Source organism: Dioscorea cayenensis, chromosome 5 (genome assembly GCF_009730915.1).
Source record: "Dioscorea cayenensis subsp. rotundata cultivar TDr96_F1 chromosome 5, TDr96_F1_v2_PseudoChromosome.rev07_lg8_w22 25.fasta, whole genome shotgun sequence".
Lineage (NCBI taxonomy): Eukaryota > Viridiplantae > Streptophyta > Magnoliopsida > Dioscoreales > Dioscoreaceae > Dioscorea > Dioscorea cayenensis.
In genome coordinates this window covers 25,413,767-25,436,120 of record NC_052475.1, presented here as the reverse complement: position 1 = coordinate 25,436,120, position 22,354 = coordinate 25,413,767, and the positions used below count along the sequence as shown (strand labels likewise).

Genomic DNA, 22,354 nt, shown 5'->3' with positions numbered 1-22,354 from the left:
GTGGCAAACCAAAGAAAGTCAATGGAGTAAACCTTACCAAATTTTTCTGCAGTATCTTTCTCATTATTGATATGTAGCTCTTTTTATTGCACATTATTTCAAAATATTTACATATGATAAATATATAGCAGAATTAGAAATTTACATTAAACTTGATAACAAACAGCTTCTTCCTAAGTCTTAAATCCTATCAAGAAATTACTCAGCATATGCTAACCTATAGAAACTATGATATTATACTGAAGGAAGAATTGTACCTTGATTGGAAACCTAAAATCCATTAAATAGCATCCTGACCTACGATTCCCCATCATGTATGTATGATTCTGTAGAAAACATCTATTTCGTAACACAACAATAAGGCATCATCTGCAATTATCATAGCACCTTGCAATGCCTCATAAATTCTACAAAAGCAGGTTAGAAAGTGCTATAAATTTTGATAGGGTGGAGCTTCTCAAGGGATATCTTCATGAAATCCAATGATAATTCAAACATGATCTACAGCAAACACCACATTGCAAATTCAAGATAAATTCATATTTGAGTTAGAGGAAGATATTGAAATTTCAATTTGACAATCAACTATATAAATTATACATATCATGTTCTAACAATAACTGATGATTATTGTGTGCTATTCAATCAAACACTAATACAAGCACAAATATAAACCTCTAATATGCAAAAGGCTATGTACCATAGACATGGGAGGGAACTTTCAAGGGCAGTGTGTAGAACAGCTCAAGTGTGGTAAGTTGCTTAAAGTACTTAACTGATAACTTTCAACAAATTGGCCGCAAGTTCCCAGGCATGGAATTTTGAAACTAAGGGAAGTTATTAATTTTATTTGCTTATGTCATAACAACCTGCATCAGTATTTAAAAAGTTTGATAAATTGATAACTACTAATAATATAGCTCAATATATATATATATATATATGTGTGTGTGTGTGTATAATTTCTGTGTATCTGATCAACAGATAAAACAATTTCTAAAGGATATAGAAATGTAATTTAATTCTTATGGGTGCTATATATATATATATACATTAAAATCCCAAAAGAGCATCACGATTTCATATTTTCATGAAATGGTATTCTTATGTAAATGCTCATGGAACATTTTGTTATTTGCTTGAAATTCTGAAGGAAAAAAGAAAAAAGAGATTACCAAAATTTTGTGATATAGAATATGCTAAAAGGGGATAAATTTGAATGGTGCACCAAAGATGACATAATAACAATGTTAGTAACCAATAGTACCTGAGGGAAGAGGCCAAGTAAAAAAATAACACAAGAATACCACAGAATCAATACCGTGTTTGCTCATTTTCAAGTCAAAGAATGCTCTCTAATTTATGTACAACCTGAAACGTCCTCAACAACTTGATCCATAATAAGCTTCCTTCTAACTTCTAAGCTTGAAGAAGTGCGTGCCAAGCCAAGAATTTTTATGATTTTCCAGGAGACAAAGCAATTGAGAAGATCAAACAAGATAAAATTTCTTATCCTCCTTGAAACCTGAAATCACCTCTATCTAACTAATATCAGAGCTAGAGCTTTTTGAAGCAACTGTTCTCCCAAGCAAACACCATCATTGTCCAGCATTTCCAACCAGTGTTATTTAGCAAATGATATCCTATGTGTGCCGATGAGCATGGGTAACATGATAAAACTCAAGACTTTCCATGGCCCTGTCGAGCAAGTCCTTGACAGAGTTATCTTGAGCAACAGGGGACCGAGTCAACACATCAAGAGCAGTCAATGCCTTTGAACGCTCAATATCTTCATTGTTTGGCACATTTATAATAAGAAGACAGAGTAGTATCAATGCGGGCAACTGTGTTTTCTCCCCCAATTTCAACAGTCTCATTAAAGGAGTCACTGCCCCGAACTCAATAATGGCCTTGGAGTGCTCAACGCAGAGGAAGTTCTCACTCTGGACAAACTTTCCCCAGTGCTCTGGCAGCTTCTGCTGCAACATCAGGATTCCAATGGCTGAGCTGGTTGACTAGAGGACTCAAAATTCTCGTCTCCCGGGCGGGGAATGTGCGAGCCAATGAGCCGATAGCTTTCATTGCCGTAATTTGCAGAGCTGGGATGTTCCCCTGCAACACCACACTTAGAAGCTGATCAACCACAGACTTGGCAGCAGGGGAATTCGTCTTGAAAGCAGAACGGCGGAGGTCAGCGTCTAACTCTGCTGCGGCAGTGATCTCCATCACTGTCATTAAGCAATTGAGTTGCAGCTCCCCCTTCTCTCTCTCAATGATCTTGGAGAGACAGAGTAGGCCTTTGGTTTCGGTAATCTTGCGGCTATTGGAGATGCACATGCGGGAGAGTTTGCAGAGAGCGTCCGAGCAAGCGACCTTGAGCTTAAGCATCACCTCCGGAGGCTCGTTCTCCCGTTCTTTCATGCGATTGTGATGGTTGTCTCGGATAGAACCACCCCTGCTGCTTCCGCTGTCGGAATGGAAAGAACCAGGGATTAAGACCCTTACCAAGATCGCGGTTGATCTGGACGACGGAGTGGATGCTGGTGGGTTTCTTGGCGGCGGGCTTGGGTTCATCGAGGGGGACTTCGAAGGAGAGAAGGGAGACGAGGGGTCGAATGGCGTTCTCTCTAGCGAACTCTTCTTGAGCCTCAGGACTGTGATAAGCCATCTTGGAAATCAGTTGAGCAGCTAGGGTTTGGAGTCTCGTCGGGGAATCAAATAGCACCTGAACAATCGCAGGAACCACGAGGTTCCTGAGGAGCACGGCCACGCTCTCGCCATCGAAAGCAAGGTTAGCGAGAGCGGTAGCGGCGGCGATCTGGGACTCAACAGAGGGGCCGTCCTTGAGAAGCGAGACAAGCGGACGAGCACCTTCTTCCTCGATGATGATCTTTTTGTACCTATCGTTGTCTAGCGCGAGGTTAGCGAGGATCATCGCGGAATCCGCAAGCGCGACGCCACTGCGACTGATGTGCACAACCGCGATGCGGTTCCAGACGAAGGAAAGGATCGGTTCAGTGCTGGCGATCGGCGGCATGCTAACACCCTCGTCAAGATCATCAACCGAATAAACAGAGAGAATCCAGCGGAGGTCCCCAGCAGAAGCTTCAAGCAAGGTCAGAGCTTTACGGAAAATCGGTAGAGCCAGTGGTCATCGTGACCACACGGCGGAACACACCAGCATGCCGACAACGCCGCGCGAGTGCGAGGGATCGTTCCAGCGCTTTCTCAACCTCCCCAACGATTCGTCGCACGGGGCGCTCGTAAACCGAGGCCGTGCGCCGAACGACTTGGCGGAGCGTGCGGAGCATGTCGGCCAAGATATCAGCGTGGCGCCCAAGTTCGACGCATTCGGACTTGAACGACTCCGCCTCAGCAACGGCCTTGCGAACCCGCTCAGCCAGCAAGATAGGAATCGCCAACACCTCATCAAGATTCTTGGCAACTTCACCCCCAGCACCAGCGGAAGTCACAGCGACGGCGGAGGCGGCGGCTGTAGGTCCGGCCATCATCAAAAGTGTTGTCTTGGTATAAGGGTCAGCTGGTCTTTAAGGGTTGAAGCTGGGTAGCATGAGAAGATGGTTTGGAGACCAAAAAGACTAGTAGAAGAATGGAAAGAAGAAGAAGAAGAAGAAGAAGAAGAAGAAGAAGAAGAAGGAAAGTGTGAGGCTGAGAAAGAGTGTGTTGCGGGGGTTGGGTGACCCGGTCAAGCTAGAATTTTTATATCTTTCTCACTTGTTCTGATTCGAGCGATTTTACGTAATTGCCCTCGGTCCACGTAGTAGTATCCGGTGAACCGGTGGTGTCTTGCAGATTACGTTTCTAGTTTTGATGCTGTGTTCTTGACTCTTGTCAGTCTAACTATACCGGTCTTCTCGGTTTATTTGTTAAATTAAAAATTATTATTTTGTTAAATTATACGTACCTTATCTCTAATTGATATAAATTTTATATGTGCATTTTTTTATATATATTTTAGAAAGATAATTCTCTAAATTTTTATATAATTAATTAATTAATATACTTTTTTTTTGAAATAATATATATATATATATATATATATATGTATGTGTATTTTAAATTTTTAAATGTTTTGGAATAATTGGCCTCATTATTTATCTAGACTGCTTTTTTAAAGGAAATATGATTTTAGAATCATTTGATTGGGCTGCTTGTTTTATAAAGTTAGATAATGCGTTTCTTTTTTTTTTAATTTTATTTTTTAAATAAAAGGTTTGATGAGTAGTTTGTGAATTTTGTGTTGATTATTGCAATTAATATAGTTTTTTTGACTTGCTTTAGCTTTAGTTTTAGTTTGAGTGCTATGAGAAATACTATACCACTAGTTAGTTTGTGTCTATAGATCACTAGGCCACATTTATTCTAATGAATGACGTAAATTTGGATGTTAAATTATAATAAATTTGCTCTATTTTGTTAATTATAAATTAAAATAATCAAGCTAATACGAAGATAGGAAGATTATGATGGAAAAAAATAAAAGGCTCTAGATGTGTTCTTGTTGAAACAGTATTATAACAGTAGATAAATTAACAATCTAGAATGATTAGAAAGTTTAAGTAAGCAACGTCTCTTAAATGTAAAGATGATGCATATTTGAAAAGCATCCGACGTGTAATGGGCCCACATGTTGGCATGAATCTGAGATCAAATTAGAACTAACAAGCTGACTCACTTTGTACAGGAATATGCTCCAAATGCATTGAACGTAATAAAAAAAAAATAATTTATAGCTCATTTATTTACCCCCAAATAATAAAATGAAAATTTTCAATTCCATTGTTGATTCTATAATAGCATTAATTAATTTGTCTACCAAACCTCATACAAACATTAAGATATCACAATATCACAATTGGGAGTTCAATTGAATATAATAAAGACATAAACAAATATAAAAACTACCATAACACATGGGAGTAAAAGAGTAATAAATTCGAACAATTGCCATGTATTTAACATGTGATTACCAAACAGATGACATAAGGGGAATTGAAACAATGATCCCACAGGGACATAGACAAGAAGCACAAAACACACTGCATGAAGGAACATTCTTGATATTTTATTCAGAAACATAAAAAAAAAAAATGTTATTATTTTTATTTAGCACAAAGCACTGATTGAAGTGACATTGCAGCTACTGCTGCTACTCCTTTCGAGAACAATTGATTGGCAAACGCCACGTCGGATGGTGTTTTATAGGAGATTATTAATTAGGTACCAACACCAAATCAGAGTACATGACAGGATTCATGCTTATCCGTATGAATCTAAGACCATAGAATAGCTGCAGAAACATGCCAAGCATTGACCCACATCTGAACATGCTTCAATAAAAGGCCAATCATCTCCCTCAGACCAAATGCTTAACTCAGTTCATAACTCTGATAATTTCAAGTTTACTCGCTTTATCATCACAAAGTACATAAAAAACCAAATAGCAACATGTGATTTCATACCCCAAATCTGACAACTCTTGTATGTTGATAGCCACTTGGCAAAATTATCACATCCAAATTCACAGCATCTAGAGAAATATTCGGAAGGGGTCATAATCCCCCCCACTAGTCTTGAGTTGTATCTAACAGGATATTTTATCTAATAAAAGTAAATCAAAATACACAACCAGGCATACCTCAAACTAGACATTGTCAACAGCAATAGAGTTTTAAAGTATTTTATTTTGATAGACATCATTAACAACCTTCAGGTAATCCTTCACAGCTTTGCGAGCAAACCAGCTGAAACGGGCTTCGATCCACCAGTTTCCTTAAGTTCGATCTCAGAAGTGGAACTCGGCGGGACATCCACGGCGGGGGAGCAGTTGAAGAACCCATGAGGCTGCATAAAATGCAAGTCAATTTAAGGCTTGGCTAGAAGTTTGCAAACTCGCATGATCCATGTTACCAAGGATTCAAACAGTCACTAACGCACAAACTTAAACAATGCAGTGATCTTTGTGGAGAATCAAAATTCACACAAATGAATAATAAATAAACCTAGGATAAGAATTAGTGCTTTATGTTATAGTTTTCCCTTTTCCAAAGAAATACAAAAATGCATGTGCAATAACATCAGCTTCAGACAACTGACAGAAAGAACAATAGCAAGCCAGTGAAACATATGTACTGGAAGGTTACGGAAGAACATATGTTACTAGTCTCTTATTCAACATGATAGAATCTGATTTGACTAGTTAATGCACATGAACATCTAATAAAGTTGCAAAAGAAGATGGAAGTCATTGTCCAAATAACTGACATCACCATTACAACTAGTTCTGTAATACCATAGCAACACAGCCTCTATTGAGCTTTCCGCACTTTCTCAAATTAACGTCAGCAAAAACTATGCAAAATGCTACAACCATGGATATTGTATAAATTTCTGACAGCAGAGATTTATACTGGAAGGCTATGGAAGAACATCTGTTACTCGTCTCTTATTCAACAAAAGATAGAATCTGATTTGACTAGTTAATGCACATGAACATCTAATAAAGTTGCAAAAGAAGATGGAAGTCATTGTCCAAATAACTGACATCTCCAGTACAACTAGTTCTGTAATACCATAGCAACACAGCCTCTATTGAGCTTTCCGCACTTTCTCAAATTAACGTCAGCAAAAACTATGCAAAATGCTACAACTATGGATATTGTATAAATTTCTGACAGTAGAGATAGGGAAAATTAGAAGCTTATGCATACACTAAGATTCGAGTTTGCTACTTCGAATCAATTTTGAAGCCTGCCTTCTAGACAAGTTAACCTCAAAAGCCAAAATTACCGATCTGAACCTTCTCTTAGACATTCATTTCAACCACAAAGCATTAAGAATATGGAATTCGTTTTACAGAAGATGTGCAAATCTGTTCTAAGGTTCTCATGTAATCCACCTTGAAATAACAAACAATGCAAGCCCACAAGCCTTTTAGCGCTTATAATTTTACAGGGCCACCATAATTGGCAACAAAGGACAGTAACTACAAACTTTTCAGTTCTTAGATAATTACCAGTAACTAATTGGCCAGTAAATCTAAATTGTTAACATGCTAATGAATCATCAGGACAAATCTTCTGGAGTCTTTGGACCTCTCAAACTATACAATTCAATGCAGTTTCAAAGTAAGAGGCAAAACCCAATGTAGGAATGATAATGCTCACCACATTAGAACCTCATAGTAATAAACAAAACATAACTCCCAAAGGAAAAGAAAGCAATATCAAATTGAAAATACTATCAAATTGAAAATACTGCAATACCATGAGCATAAAACCTATCCGTTCTACTGGCATGACAGGCCAGTCTTCCAGCCGAGGAATGTGGGTGACGCCAAACACATACCTGAAATAAAATCATAGACAAAAAAAAAATGAAAATTATGAGACCGTATCATGTAACCTTTGGGTAGTCCAGAAATCATGGCGATTAATTACATAAAACTGGAGAAATTATTCAGATGCTGAAAACCAACAACTTCAAAAACTTAAGCCTAACATACCCCAAAACATTATAAAAATTTTTAAAAAAAAAATTACCAAAACAGATAAGATCTTTCCCTTTCTTCATTTTACAAAAACATGAGGCAGACAAACTCTCTAGAATACAATGTTAACTAATATGTTGATTAAACTTATTATTTGGGCTTAACTTTAGGGAAAATCAGTGAACATTACACAGTTGATCATCACATATATTTTGCCACATTATCAAAATGCTTTAGTAAACAGTTTATCAATATTGGTTATTATCGAAAGCCATATAAAAACAACTATAAAGAATCACTGGAAGCTATACGCCCTCAAGATCCATAAAAACTGTTAGAGTAGTAATAATATATATTTCATGTATAAGGGTATTAATGCCATTTGAGTTAAGTTTAGAAAACCCTAATCCTACTCTTATATAAACAGAGTTGTGCCCCAATTATATATGGGTGTGAAATACCATTATTTTAATTCAAATATTATATCCTTTTTCTTCTTCACAACTTGTCTCTGATACCATATTAAAGTAATCCACAACATGCAAACACACTAGTACAAAAGGATGCAATACTTCAACTGAAAGGATAGTCTTGCACACCAAAATACATTTGAGGCATAACTCTCTTTAAATAAGGGTAGGATTAGGGTTCTAAATTTAACCAAAAACACATTGATACTCTTATCTTTTAAACGTACATTATTACCGCTCTAAACAAAACTAATACTCAAGTATGAACAAATGTCCTCCCTGGCACATAGAAATGACAACGGTTCACTTGTGAAATCAGGGAAATCAAAGAATAGAAATCAACATTAGAAACTTAAAAAAGAACAATTCACATAAGTAGATAGTGCATATTTGAAGACCAAGTTTTGTCAAATATAAATCAATATGGGAGAAACTAACCAGAGAACAATGTCAGTTTCTTCAAGGGACCTGTCCTTCGCAACCCATGTTGCCAATCCCTCATTTAAACGTGGATTTTGGTTTGGAAACTCTCCTCCAGGATACCTCTCTTCACGGTCATGAGGAGTAACCCAAAGATTATGCTTCAAGAAGGCAGCTCTCCTTAGAAACTTTGCCTCTGGACCAGCAAGAGGCAAGCAATTTGAACCAGGTACAAGCTTATATCCAGTAAGCTGCCCGGTTCGATTGACAGTTCTTGTGTTCCTTACCTGAATTGCAAGCAAGGCATCAAAGGTTAGTAAAAGTTCAGTGAAAATTTTCATGAGAAACTATTTCCTCAGCTAAGGTTTGCTCATATGAACTGCCTTTTCAAAAAGTTAATTTAAGACTTTCCAAATAGTCTTAGAAAATAATAATAAAACCCTAGTTTTGATGAAACTTACAATCCAATGGCGTGCAGAAGAAGGATCACAATCACGCATAGCTTGCAATTCAGACTTGAGAATTTTTTCTTCAGCATAAAAAGCATTGTTGTGAACATTGTTTTGGCCAGGTTTTTCAACTTTGACATTCACCTCAACCACCTACAGGAAAGAGCATAAGGCACAAAAATGATGAAGCAATAATTAAAATAAGACATCAAAGTTAAAATCATTGTTCATCATAAAGTAATTATATTAGTAGGTGTTGTTGGCCAAAAAAAAAAAGAAACTAAATACACATAACAATAACAATATACAATGAAGACAACCAACAAGCAATCAACCAGCTCAACAATGAAGAAAACTGATATACATCAAGGACAAATTTAAACTAGCAATTAACTACTTGGTCTTAGTGTTCTCCACTTGCATTGTGTGCACCAAATGATCAACAATGATCTCGAATCTCGAACCTGTTGTAAGTAAAAGAACATGGCTGATTACATAGCATTAAAATGAAAAGGAAAGCAAACCAACATGACAAGTTGTGTCAAATCATTAATTGTGAGGAGCAGAAACATATAGTTCAAATCATTTCAAGCATTTGCATCAGGTGGCATGTGCAAACAGAAAATATTGGACTCATCTTTCCTACATGCAGATGATTTCTATAGTTCCAAACACATTCAGCAGTTGCATATAATTTGTGGTCAATTGAGTAAACTAAAATCCTGCAACCATACTTTAGCTGGGCAAGTCAAGTCTGTTGGAGTGGTGGAATAAGAAAATTAGTTTTTTCCCCACAAATTCAATTGAATTAATTTTGAAGTCAAGACCATATAACTTAGATTCAAAATCTTGTCCAGAATTGGTGTAATAAACAAAGCAATTGGAGCACAAAAGTCAAAAAAGACATGAGATCAGTATCAAATTTAATCAAATCAGGAACTTGGGTACATAATTTTAGAATTCAATCAAGCATAGTGACAGGAACTTGGGTGTCTACTACTATGGCTTAAGCTCAGGTTTAAGGCTTGTTGTGCAAACCTGGCTTCATGCAGAGCCTGGGCTAGCCGCTTAGCCCTGAGCACTACATAGATTGAATTTTGTTTAAGCACCAAATTAGAAAACAAGGGCTGATCTTAATTTTGCACTGTAAATGAGTATAACTCAAAGTTCGAGTTAGTGAAGCTTCATCCATCTATATTGAAGGGCGTGCTAAGTAAGAACAAGGGTTGCAAGTACCATGAAGTGGATGAGCTTAGGGTATATGTTTACAACATTTCAAGTGATGATAGTTTATTAAAATAAATTATCATGGAGAACAGTCTGTTGAGTATGGCAGAGACTCTCCAATTCACTTCAAGCTTTTACATGCAGATATTGTTATGAGCAAATTTAAATGTCTTGTGAACCTGAAGCAACTACAAGCATATGCACAATGCAACATCACCTGATTAAAGGCTTCATTAGGTTTGCAATCAATAGCCATGTCCATGCGGGCAACAAAAAAATGTTGATGAACAGGTGCATATAAACCTGGAGCAATAGTAGTGCCATATTTCCTTGTTTCTCCAGGCTGCAATGCTCCTAAGCTGAGAATGCCAGTAAGTTTTACCTCAGCTTCAATCTTACCATCCTGCATTTAAAACAGTATACCCTATTAAATGATACCAAATAAACATGATTAAATTAAAATCGGAAGGCAATACCAGTTACTAATGTTGGCAAGTGGCAAACCAGAATTAGGTTAAAGTGGCTAAACCAGAATAAAGTTTCACTGAAGTAAACGAAAGTCAAAACCTCTAGAATGCAAAAGTCAGATAAATTTATCCTTCCAATGGAGAAGGAAATTAAGCATTTGTTCCTCAAGAGTCATGAAGATTTGATGATATATCTATCAACCAAGAAAAGGCAAATGCTTTATTCATTTGATTGTGTTTTTATTGGAAATATGAAATAAGGATAAGCCTCCAGTACTCAGACAGGCTACGTGCCACAGACATGGGAAAGCATTCTTGAGGGTGTATCACATAGTTGCTCAAGTACCTAGCTAAAACTTCCACAGAATGGCACATGTTTACATGAGTGCAAAACAAAGGAACAGTGACACTTATTTTTCTTCAGTAAAACTTTGCAAGAAGCATTACTACCATGTTCTTCTTCAAAAAACACTAGCACATACATATAAACTAAGATCCATAATTTAAGAATTAGTCTTTCAGGGTCAAAAAAAAACAATCCAGGCATAGGTTCATAATAAAATTTGGATAATTCAAACAGAAGGATCAAAACTTGCCTGATAAAAGTGCCAGAAAAAGCCATACTCATAATTAGCAACCGTGCATATAAATGAAACAGTAAGCCTTCTAGATCGCCTAACTTCTGCTTGGCCTGTTCTCCAATCATGATGCTTCCATAAAATCCCATGGTCTTCTTCATGCAAGCAAACACAATTTTCTATAGTCTCAACACCTCCAGTGTAATTTGTAAAATGAGCATCAAAATATTTTATGTACCCCAAACAGTCACATCCCTGTATCGTTGAAGCTATCCACAATATAAGCACAGTGAAGCCCAAGAACAGAAAAAAAATTTGGAACCGATATTCTATTAAAATAACATGTTAAGGCAAAGTACTGACCTTCTTAAGAGAATGTGCATTCTTGCCCAAACCATCTTCCCCTGCATCAAATGCATTCTTACGGTAGTGTGGCTCATTTGGATCTCCGTAAGGAACCACCATTTCAACAAAACTCAGCCTATGAGCCACAGGTCTACGACCTCGACTGCCATCAGTGTATGCTACAGAGTAGATAACCAAGCCTTCCCTGGGAGTAAAACCAATTCTGAAATTCCACTGAAAAGCAACAAGATTAATTTCCACTTCAGATCATGTTTAATAAAAAGTGTAATGCATCAAAGAGGAGAAGGGGAATAAACGTATTCGGGCCATACAAACCTTCTGCCATTCAATGAAATGGCCACTAACACGAAAACTTGGGCCTTCGGGCTGAAGAATATGCAGGGGTTTCACATCACTTCGGTCAACCCCTCCTCGGGTTTCCCCTGAGGTATAGTTTCTTAATGGATCTGCTGGAGGAAGAGGCACCAGCTTTCTGTCTTCATACTCTATTATTACCATATTCTGCATATCAACGAGGATATAAATGCCTTCAACAGGCCTTGCATAACCATTCTCCATAGGACAGTCACTCTCAGTGCGACAAAAAATAAGTGGTTTAGCAAGTCTTCGACTGGGAGCATCAGCCTCACCATGATAACCAACACACCTGCATAACACAAACCAACAATATTGACACTTCTAAACCAAAAATTGCAAGAACTGGCTGTAGCACCTTCACACCAACAAGTTCTGATGATGATCATGGTTTTAAGTTTTGGTTTAACTCTGGATTGAAAGTTGAAACCAAACCATTTGGTCATATTAGCTTCCAATCATCATCTCAAGGGATTTTTCTATTAAAATTTAAAATGGGTGCAACACACAAAAAATGGAGTTGCAAAGTAAATTTAGAAAAAGTTAAACCACCACAGTATTATTGGCATGCCATAAAGTGTTCTTGCAAAATAAATTACAAATTCCAATTTATTCAAGAGAATCCCTGTGACAGTATATTGCTATCTAATTGAGCTTCAATTCAAGCATAACTGTTTTGAATTTGGCCTACTATTACCAACCACAAAGAGAACACTTTTCACCAAAGCTCAAATCAACCCATACTTCATCTATTTGACTAAATCCCTCACATATAGTGATACAGAAGTGAATTAAAATCCAACGTATCCTATCTACACTATGTCATTGGTTTATCCTTAATCATATGATTAAGACATCGAATTGGACATGTTCAATGTTCAATCATATTCGCACTGAAATGCCTATGGATTTTGATCAATTTCTGCCCAATCAAATAACCTCAGGTATTACAGATTGATACAATGGTACAATCAACTAATTCTACCTTAATCTATGTGAAATGTCTAATGATTTAGTTAACACTTAATCAAGCAAAATCATATAGGAGGCCAGGGCTCCTTCACAGTTTATACAAGATAGGCTAGCTAAATAAATCAAGCCCTTGATGCAATTAACTTATACGTGAAATGTCTAATGATTTGGTAATCAATTAATCAAGCAAAATCATATAGGAGGCCCAGGCTCCTTCATAGTTTATACAAGATAGGCTAGCTAAATAAATTAAGCCCTTGATGCAATTAACTTAAACTCAGGGTTCAGTAATCAAAAGGGTATAATTTCAGCAAATGACAACAATTGAAGATAACATTGGACCAAAACTGGTATGTTACAACTGAGTTTTAGTACTCGGAAATATCTTACCAGGCATCTACCATGACAAGATCCATATCATCTATGCCCCTCCTTTTCATTGCTTCAATGAAAGGAGGATAACTCTTTACAGCAGCTTCACATTCTGCGTATTCCACCGCATCCTGAGGTCAAGCAAAAGAGGAGTACAACAATCAACAGAAATGCTTTAATTACAATATCGGAAACTAGTCAACTACTTTTATAACTAAAGTTAATCATAAGACCCAATCAATCAATTTAGCCATAAACTTCTGGAAGTGTTAGAAAAGGGAAACAGGAAGATACAATTCAGGTAACATCACATTTTACGATAACACTTTCTAAGAAACGTAATATCCCCAAGTATCATCACCGCGGTAGAGTTTAACCGCCAAGTTTGGGGTAGATTGGTGTAATTTATTCTGGTTCTGCATTTCAGCCAGATTAACAGAATAACATATGGACCTGATGTCACATGAATACATAATCAATGGACAATCTATTGGATAGCACCATTTGCATAGCCTAGGGATAAGTTGACTTTTCTGTGAATATGTCCTGAAAAAGATATTTTTCAAGATGTTCAAAATAACATTAGATCCACTGGGTTTTCTTCTAGATACTATTTTTATGCCCACTTATATTTTAATTTGTCATCATTAATAAAAACATATCAAATTTTCACATAATAGCTTTTCTAAAAAGCTAAGCTATGTACCATTGGTGGCTGGACATCAGGAACTTCTTTAGATGAGATGACCTTGCCCCTGTGATGGCCACCTCGAGCGGTAGCATGCACTTCAGATAGCTCAACAACCCATATGCTTGTCACATTTGATCGCTTGTTATACACAATAAGCCTAGCCCGCCTGGGGGGTAGCTTACTTGGAATGAAAGGACCACCTTTTGTTCTCGGAAGTAGTGAAGGTTGGAAAGGAGGGAAGAAGTAAGCATCAGCTAATGCCACAACTCTTCTCTCAGGTTCCAACAGCACAATTTCCACAAAACGCATGCTATCTCGCTCCTGAGCAAAAGATTTATATCAAATTATTCATGTACACATATAACCAGGAAGTTACACAATGAGGTGTTACCTCTGGGGTTGCCCCTGCAGCCCTAACAGTTGCTACTGCCACAGAGATTTCAGCAGCAGATAGTGGATCTAAAGGGTGCATTGTCTGAGCCCTTGTTAGTAACTGGACCCCTGAAATCATAGGACAAAAACTAGAATTAACAAGAAAGCAATAACCAAAGTCAAACAAACATTCAAATCTAGGTAATCAACACATGTAAAAAGAAGGTCACAAGACTTAATCAACCGGAAACACAATACCACTGGCAAAATAGCCACTCAAGTAGACTTCAGCATATGTTCTACATCTATACAGGTTGAAATGCACTAAACAGAAACCTGTTCACTCACCCACATTGAAAATCTGCAATAAAAAATAACTGTATTATAAAATTATATGGCTAATCTCTGGGATTTTTGCTCTAGATGCTTATTGCACAAGGCAAGCATTAGATTATATGACAAATTATCTTCCAATAGTTGATTGATACAAAGTGAATCACAACAACACCTCAACCAGAATTAAAATGCTTACAACATGCATCATATTTTCCTAAAATCATCACTTCCCTAATTATTTCACTTTTAACATTCAAACAACATACTTGTAAAGGTATAGGCCTTCTCAATATCCTACTTGTTACAAACAAGCCTCTGATTTGGAAGGTTTCTCATTACAAACAAGTCATTTGAGATATTCATATTACTCCTTAAACAGCAGAAATTTTTGACCTAATGAACTTCTTATGAACAGAAACTGCAACAAGAGAAAAACATCATACAAAAACAAGGGTTACAAAATAAAGAAAAAGATGCAAATGCTTCCATGGTCCAATATAGTAGTTTGAAACTCTGAGCGCTCCCGAGAAATAAACAAGGCAACTTTCAAAGGTTACACACAAGATGCTTAACTATGACTTAAAATACCATCAGTTTATATTGAAACAATCTAAATGTATAGGTTAACATGATGAGGTGGATAGATTGGTAGAATAAACATTACGTGGCAAATGCCAGCCAATACAATAATGATCTGACACTTTGGAGTGTTATCTAATGTCAAATAATTGTTCCCTATTGTCGAGGCTTCTGAGTGTTCAACATATTAAAAATACTTGAAAATGGATGAGCAAGTAAGAAATACTACAAGCGAGTGCAAGTGCTCCCCCTGCAGGCAAGTTGAAACACAGCAAAAACCAATCATCACCTATCACAGAACAAAATCGAATTGGCAGCTCTCTCACATGTTGCACTCCCTGCATCTCTTATAGCTACAGCTATTACCGATACAACAAAACACATATTAGCTTCGCCTAGCTTGGACACTAATTAAATGTGCAGAAGATATCTGCTGTCAGCTAGAACCAACGCAATATGGAAGATAAACAACAGTAATCCTTTCATATTTTACATATATCTCATGCAAATTTCGCTTCTAACAACATCCTGCACACATTTCATTAACCAGCAATTTCTACTTTCAGATAAACAATTGTTTCAATGAAAACAAACTACCAGGAGGTGTGGGAATGCATCCGGAACAGCTATTGACTAGAATAGATCTTGCAGGTCTACCACTATATGGCACAGTAAGTAGAACTTGCATGTTGCAGGTAAGTCTCCAAAGATATTTGGGCGTTAGGTACATGACCATGCAAATTGGAAGCAAGCTACTTCTCCATTACGGCGACTAATCAGCCATACAATAAGAATGCACATTAACCAAAAAACGCAAGATAATCCGAAACAACAGACTTGACTAACTTATTCTTTCAACCTAAAAGATAATACTTTAGAATAATCTTCGACTCCGGAATAGGCCATCATCCAACGCAAAGACACAGAATATCACAGGCACATCGCTTTGGATCACAAAAGTAGCAACCAGAACCAGATTCAACAAACATTAGGGGGGAAAAACAAACCCTAGCAGAGAGAGAACGGAGAGTTACCCTTAGGCGGAGCCTTAGAGATGGCAGGCTCCTCAACAGGGCGGATCACCGCAGTCACGGCCGACGAAGCAGCAGCAGAAGCAGCAGACCGCTTCTGATCCACGGTCCAATCATTGCCGACAGGTAGCACCGAGTCAGCCTTCACCTTGGCAGCAGCACCGACAGCCGTTCCCCGGTTGGCAGAGCAGCAAGGCGTCGCTTTTTCCGCAGTTGTGGCCATTGCAAAGGGTTCGCGAGCTCACCGAATCCGCCGTAGTACTCCTCACAGCAATCTGACATACAGCAAACAGCCGAATGCCTTCCCCTTCTCAAACCCTCTTTCCTCTCTTCCCCCCCTTTCTCCCTCCCTTCTTCTTCTCCCTCTCTTCTCTCAAATCCTCACACACCCCCTTCTCCTCCTCCTCCTCCTCCTCTCTCTCCCTCCAAGATTCAAGAAAATGAAACTCTATTTATAGATAAAACCAGACTCCTCTCTCCTTCCCAAAAACGAAACCTTTTCTCTTGAGTTCTCGCCGCCAAGCGGAAGAAGAAATGAAAGAGAAAGAGATATACACTGCTCCACGGAACAGGACCGCCTCGTCTCTTCTCGTATCGGCTCACGTGATTAAATTATTAATAAAATAAAATAATAATAATAATAATAATAAACACCATATATCACCTCCCTTCAGATAAGAACGAGATATTATCATTTCACCACCGCACCCACCGACTCGGTCACGTCACCACCCGTCCCAACCGAACCGGATCCATCACCACGAACCCAACGTTCGTAATCTTTAGTCTCAACCTGGCTAAACTCACCACCCAGTCAAACCAATTATGGCAACCGATAGGGAAAGGAAAGGGTGATAGGAGCACCACCAGCTTGTAATGGAACTAGCACTGATACAAAGTGATTAAACAAAGGTCCAAAAAGTAGGCATCGCCACGTTGGCTTGCAGCACCATTGTCATTTCTTTACTCATTCCCAGAAGGCATTGTTGAAAGGGACAAGCATATATATATATATATAAAGAAAACAGTATTGGAGAGGATGGTGTGTTGTCATGGCATGAGCCTTTAGCTAGATTTTAGTGTAAAATATTAATTGGGTGCGCTTGGCTGGCATGGCAGTCAAGTACATAAATTAATTTTGTTTTTAGTATTGTTTTTTTAAAAATTCAGTTTATTATATAATAATATGTATAGTTGGAGTTGAGAAGGACTGTCCAATAGTATCTAATTTATAACAATCACTTGGGTCCTTATGATGGTGCGTTATTGACTAACTTCTTTTGCTGCTTTTCCACTCAGTCACTACCATTGACACCCACCCACCCTTTCTTTATCTATATATATATATATATATAAACCACTTATTATAATCACTGTCACTGATGATTAAAAAACAATTGAGTAATAAGTTTAAATTATTACATGAGTTTATTTTTGTATGGATCATATTAATAAAGAAGTTGAGCCACTTTTGATTATGTATAACAGAGTAAAAGATAGGATAAGCAAGAGAGATGAGATGTTGCTTAATAATGGAGGCGAATAATTAATAATGAGAACTTATCCAGGGGATGACGTGGAATTCTGATCTTCTTTGTAAACGGTGTTTTGTTGTGGTTGTTGTGGTTGTTGTGTACCAGGGCTATCAAGTATCAACCGCAAAAAAACATAATTAAGACTGGCAGACACTATAAACTAATAGTTATTATAAATGCTTGGAGCAGCATGAGATGCTTGGAATATGGTTTATTATATCCAATGATATCATTCCAAAGAATGTTTTGTTCGTTTCATCAAATGCATGCCTTTGACGTGAGTCTTTGCCTTTCGTTAGTATCTTCAATTATTTATTTATTTATTTATTCTTTATAACAATAGATTACTACTGTCTTTCATTTAAGGATGTATTTGTTTGACCAGTTATAATACTACATATAATTAGAATTATATAATTTCTTAACATCTACGGTCCGTTTAGCTGAATTTGAAAACTTTTAAATAAATTTTGTTAGATTTTTAACTACACCCAAATCCTGCACTTTGTAATTTAATAGTCTCACACATGGTATCACGTGAAAACTGAATGATTAAAAAATGTATAAAAGTGTTAATTTCTAGTGTATCATCACTCAAATATAATTTATATTTAAAAATATGTTTTAAAATCGTATGGATTGAAATATGAAGAAATTATAAACTGATAAGATTTATATCATAAAAGTAAAGAGTAAATAAAGATATTTGTGAAAATATTGAGAAGATAAAGCAATCTTATAAACAATTTTTAGGTTTGAAATATAAAATCAATTTAAAAGATGTACAACGTGTAATTTTATTTATTTGTTTATTTATTTTAAGATAAGTATTGTAATTAAACATTTAAACTTATTTTAATATTTATTTTAATAAAGTCCCTAATCTATATAAAAATTTTAATGATGATCCAAAGTGGGGCAATCTCATCAAGGGTGTTTATATCTTAAAATACATCCAACTAAACACATGTTTTCAAAATTCAAATTTACAAATCCTTCAAAACAAATATAAAATTTTGAAATCCAGTATTTTCAAATACAGTCAATTAATCACTAGATTTGACTCTCCTAACTCTCCTGCGATTTTCAACTCCAATATTTACAACTGCTTGTAATTAAAAATCTAATACATTTTCAACTACATAAGAGTTTTTTAAGAGACAAATATGTAAAACTACACTAATTATGATAGTTTATTGATACCTAAAGTTTAATAACTCAATCAGATACCATATATATGAAACAATAAAAACCTATTATATGCACGCTAAAAAAATTTACAAGAACCGTACTTTGAAAAATAACAAACAACCTATTTTTTCACAAAAAAAAATTTGGAATCCTCAAAACTTTTGAACCGGAGTGAAACACAAACTATGCGTTATATATGAATATTGTTGATTCAATTAGTTGAGGTCAAATTTAATTAAAAAATTAAGGAGCTAAACATTAATTTGCACTTAACCAGGCTGGCTAGTTCTCATGGACGTCACCCTCCCTCGTCCTCAAACAGATCTATGTTTTGATCAGCTTAAATTTTTATTTTTTTTAAATTATTTTGGGAGGCGTTTTTGCCCCCTAGCTTCATCTTTATCCAGGCTTTTGAGTGTGTCTATGATGTATATGTATTATACTCGCATTTTTTTTATTAAGTACTGTAAATTAATATTTTCTTATATAGAAAAGTTTTGAGATTTTGAAGTTATATATCAGTGATTCTGGAATTCCACAATCTACAATCTATAATAGTTTTGATTAAGTTCTTTTTATAGCATTGCTAGGTTATATTATTTAGAGGGATAATACCCCTGTATTAATCGTCACGGTATCACTTTTTTCTATGTCTTTTCTTATTATATTTATTTTTAATATTTCTTTGTTGTTTTTGTTAATCTGATAATTTATTCATATCCTTTTATTTTACTATAATTTTTCTATTTAAAATGTATTAGTTGTTCATTTATTTTTATAAATAATAGTTTATCTATTTTGATAAAATATATACATATATATTATTTTCATATTTGGATCAAGGTTGTCTAAAACGCATCAATATGTCAACGTGGGGGTGACCCATCTGGCAGGCAAAAGATGTGCAGGTGTACGCGAAGAGTCCCATATCAAACATATTGGCAACTGGCAAGGATACTCATTCTTATGCTTGCCCCACTTTGGGTTATTGGATATGGCAAAATAAATAGATAAATAAATGAACTTTTTTTAAAAAATTATAATTTCCCAAAAACAATTGCGGAGTAAGTGCATATCGGTGACAAAGTAGAGAAGTAATTGGTTACCATATCGGTGCCTTTCGTCGGTCTCAATGTTTATTTTCAGATACTTTTTGCTCTTTTCTTTGTAATATTTCGCTTTTTCATTTCCTGAGCGTCTTTCAGATTGCTTTCATTTCATAAGGTTGTCTTTTAATTTTTCAATAAATCAGTGGTTTATTTCATATTTATCTAAAAAAATTATAATAATAATTGGTTGCAATTTTCAGTTTTGACTAATGGATTTAAATTATTTTTATATATATAGTTTACTATGATTATATTCTAACTTCTAAGTTTAACCAACCTTCGCTCTCATGACATTAAAACAATGGAAGACTTGCAATTTTTAAAATGTTTTTCTTGTTGAAAATAAGCATAGATTTTGAATCCATTGAGTTAAATTAAATAACATGTTGGATATTCCCATAGATTAGTCTTTGTGGCCATTTTTGAAAACTGAGCACACTTTTGAATCACTATTTGGAAAAATAAAGTCTAAAGTAGAAACCATCAATCACTTTAGGCAGGTGCAGGTCATGGTCACATCATTTATAATCAAAATTGATACAGATCGTAGATATTTGTTCATTAAATAAAATTTCAATAAATTTTAAATACAAGTATATATTAAGAAAAAATAATAACAATTGGAAAACAGCTAGATATTTGCGCTTTGGTTCTAACTTCTAAGCTTAAAAATGATGCGTTTTATGGAATGATTGCAAAATAGTACCAGCCTTGTTGCTGGCAAGCGCTAATGGTATCCATCATAACAAACTATGTACCTATAATGACCCACAGCTGTTTATAATTTTTTGTTCTAATAACACGCAACAAATTCACTTTAAAAAAATAATCAGATAGAGATACATCAATTATAATGATTTAAAAAATAACAATCACTAAATATATATAATCTGTTACATAATTTTAATTGATAAAAAATAATATTTTTTTTATATAAATCTATATCATGACTAGTAAAAATATTATAGCATAGTACATAATGTGTAATCAATGCTGATAAAATAGTATTATGAAAGCAAAATTTCAAACTTTTGACTCCTTTGACATATTGTAGTAAATTATAACTATACTATTGGTTTCTCATACGTTAAGATTTAAATTGATATGAGTCATATGATAATAATCAAATATGAATTTAAAATTTTCTTTTCTCATGTTTATGGCAAAATCTAAACTTAACTCTAAATTTAAAACATTGATAAAAAAATTCTAAATATCATCCAAGTAATTAATAAAAAAATATATAATAGAGACAATTGATTGAAAATTGTTGCTTGTTGCTTTGGTTTTGGCTAAACTATAAAGCTTTATGTGTTTGGTTGTTTGAAGTTGTTTTATAAATCAAATTTTAATCTATAACTTCATTAAATCTAAACTCAATTAATGATAATGATTATAATAAAATTATTCTACATTAAAAAGTTGTTTTTTCTAATTAATATTGGAATGTAATCTGTCATGTAAATAATTAAAATACTTATGAGAGTCACACATGAAATTCTATAGTCTAAATGAAAGTTACACTTTTTTTATGATTTGATAGACTTGGAATTGATGCAGTTTCATTCATGTTTTGATGTTTGATTTATGGGAGAGTCAACATTCTGATTTGTGAGTATACCTATATAGGCGATTATTTATTTATTTATTTATTTATTTATTTTATTTTATTTTTTTAAGGTATGAAGATTTTATATCGCTGTTTTGTTTTTCTAAATTTTTTCCTTTTTAAAATAGCTTTCAGGTGTAAGGTTTTTTTTTATTAAAAAGATATAATATTTACTTTTTTTTTTCTTAGTTATTTACATGTTACAACATTTTTACAGATTTATTAGTTTTTTTGCGCCATATATATAAATATTCTTGAGTAGAATTGCCGATGGATATAATTTTTTTTCTCCATATATATAATATTTTTAATAAATAAAAATTGTATTTTATAATTTTTTTTGAGAACAATACAAGTATACTTCTATTAGATATATTACATAAAATATATAATATATCAATATGTTATTAATTCACATTATAGTATTTAATATATAATATATTATGACATACAAGAGGAATGAGATGCGCTTCTCGATTTCTCATATGTGGATTCATAAGTCTACTATTTTCGTCACGCTTGGGCTTATTATTCATAAACCGAACATGTCCACCCCCGTCATATATATATATATATATATATATATCTATATATATATTTTGGTTTAATCATTTGAATAAATGTAGTTTATATTTTTTTTAAAAAAAAATTATATGTTTAATCACTTATAATTTATCTAAGGTGAGTATAACTAAATGCAAAAATAACAATAAATA

General features: G+C 35.0%; 2 protein-coding genes across 2 annotated transcripts; both read right to left on the bottom strand.

Annotated features, from left to right (window-relative positions):
• Positions 1-1,197: 1,197 nt before the first annotated feature.
• LOC120261328 lies at positions 1,198-3,687 on the bottom strand. The gene is given in 4 exon segments (XM_039269182.1): positions 1,198-1,943; positions 1,945-2,455; positions 2,457-3,136; positions 3,138-3,687. Coding segments are annotated over 4 exon segments (1,866 nt in total). The 5' UTR covers positions 3,513-3,687; the 3' UTR covers positions 1,198-1,643.
• A 1,785-nt stretch (positions 3,688-5,472) lies between these two features.
• LOC120262344 (copper methylamine oxidase-like) lies at positions 5,473-16,776 on the bottom strand. Its single transcript, XM_039270443.1, has 12 exons — positions 16,198-16,776; positions 14,268-14,377; positions 13,892-14,197; positions 13,204-13,316; positions 11,803-12,133; positions 11,485-11,700; positions 11,140-11,376; positions 10,294-10,479; positions 8,862-9,002; positions 8,419-8,687; positions 7,287-7,368; positions 5,473-5,865 (listed from the first exon to the last, which is right to left on the bottom strand). The coding sequence occupies exons 1-12, from the start codon at positions 16,415-16,417 to the stop codon at positions 5,743-5,745; spliced, it is 2,334 nt and encodes a 777-aa protein (XP_039126377.1). The 5' UTR covers positions 16,418-16,776; the 3' UTR covers positions 5,473-5,742.
• Positions 16,777-22,354: the final 5,578 nt, after the last annotated feature.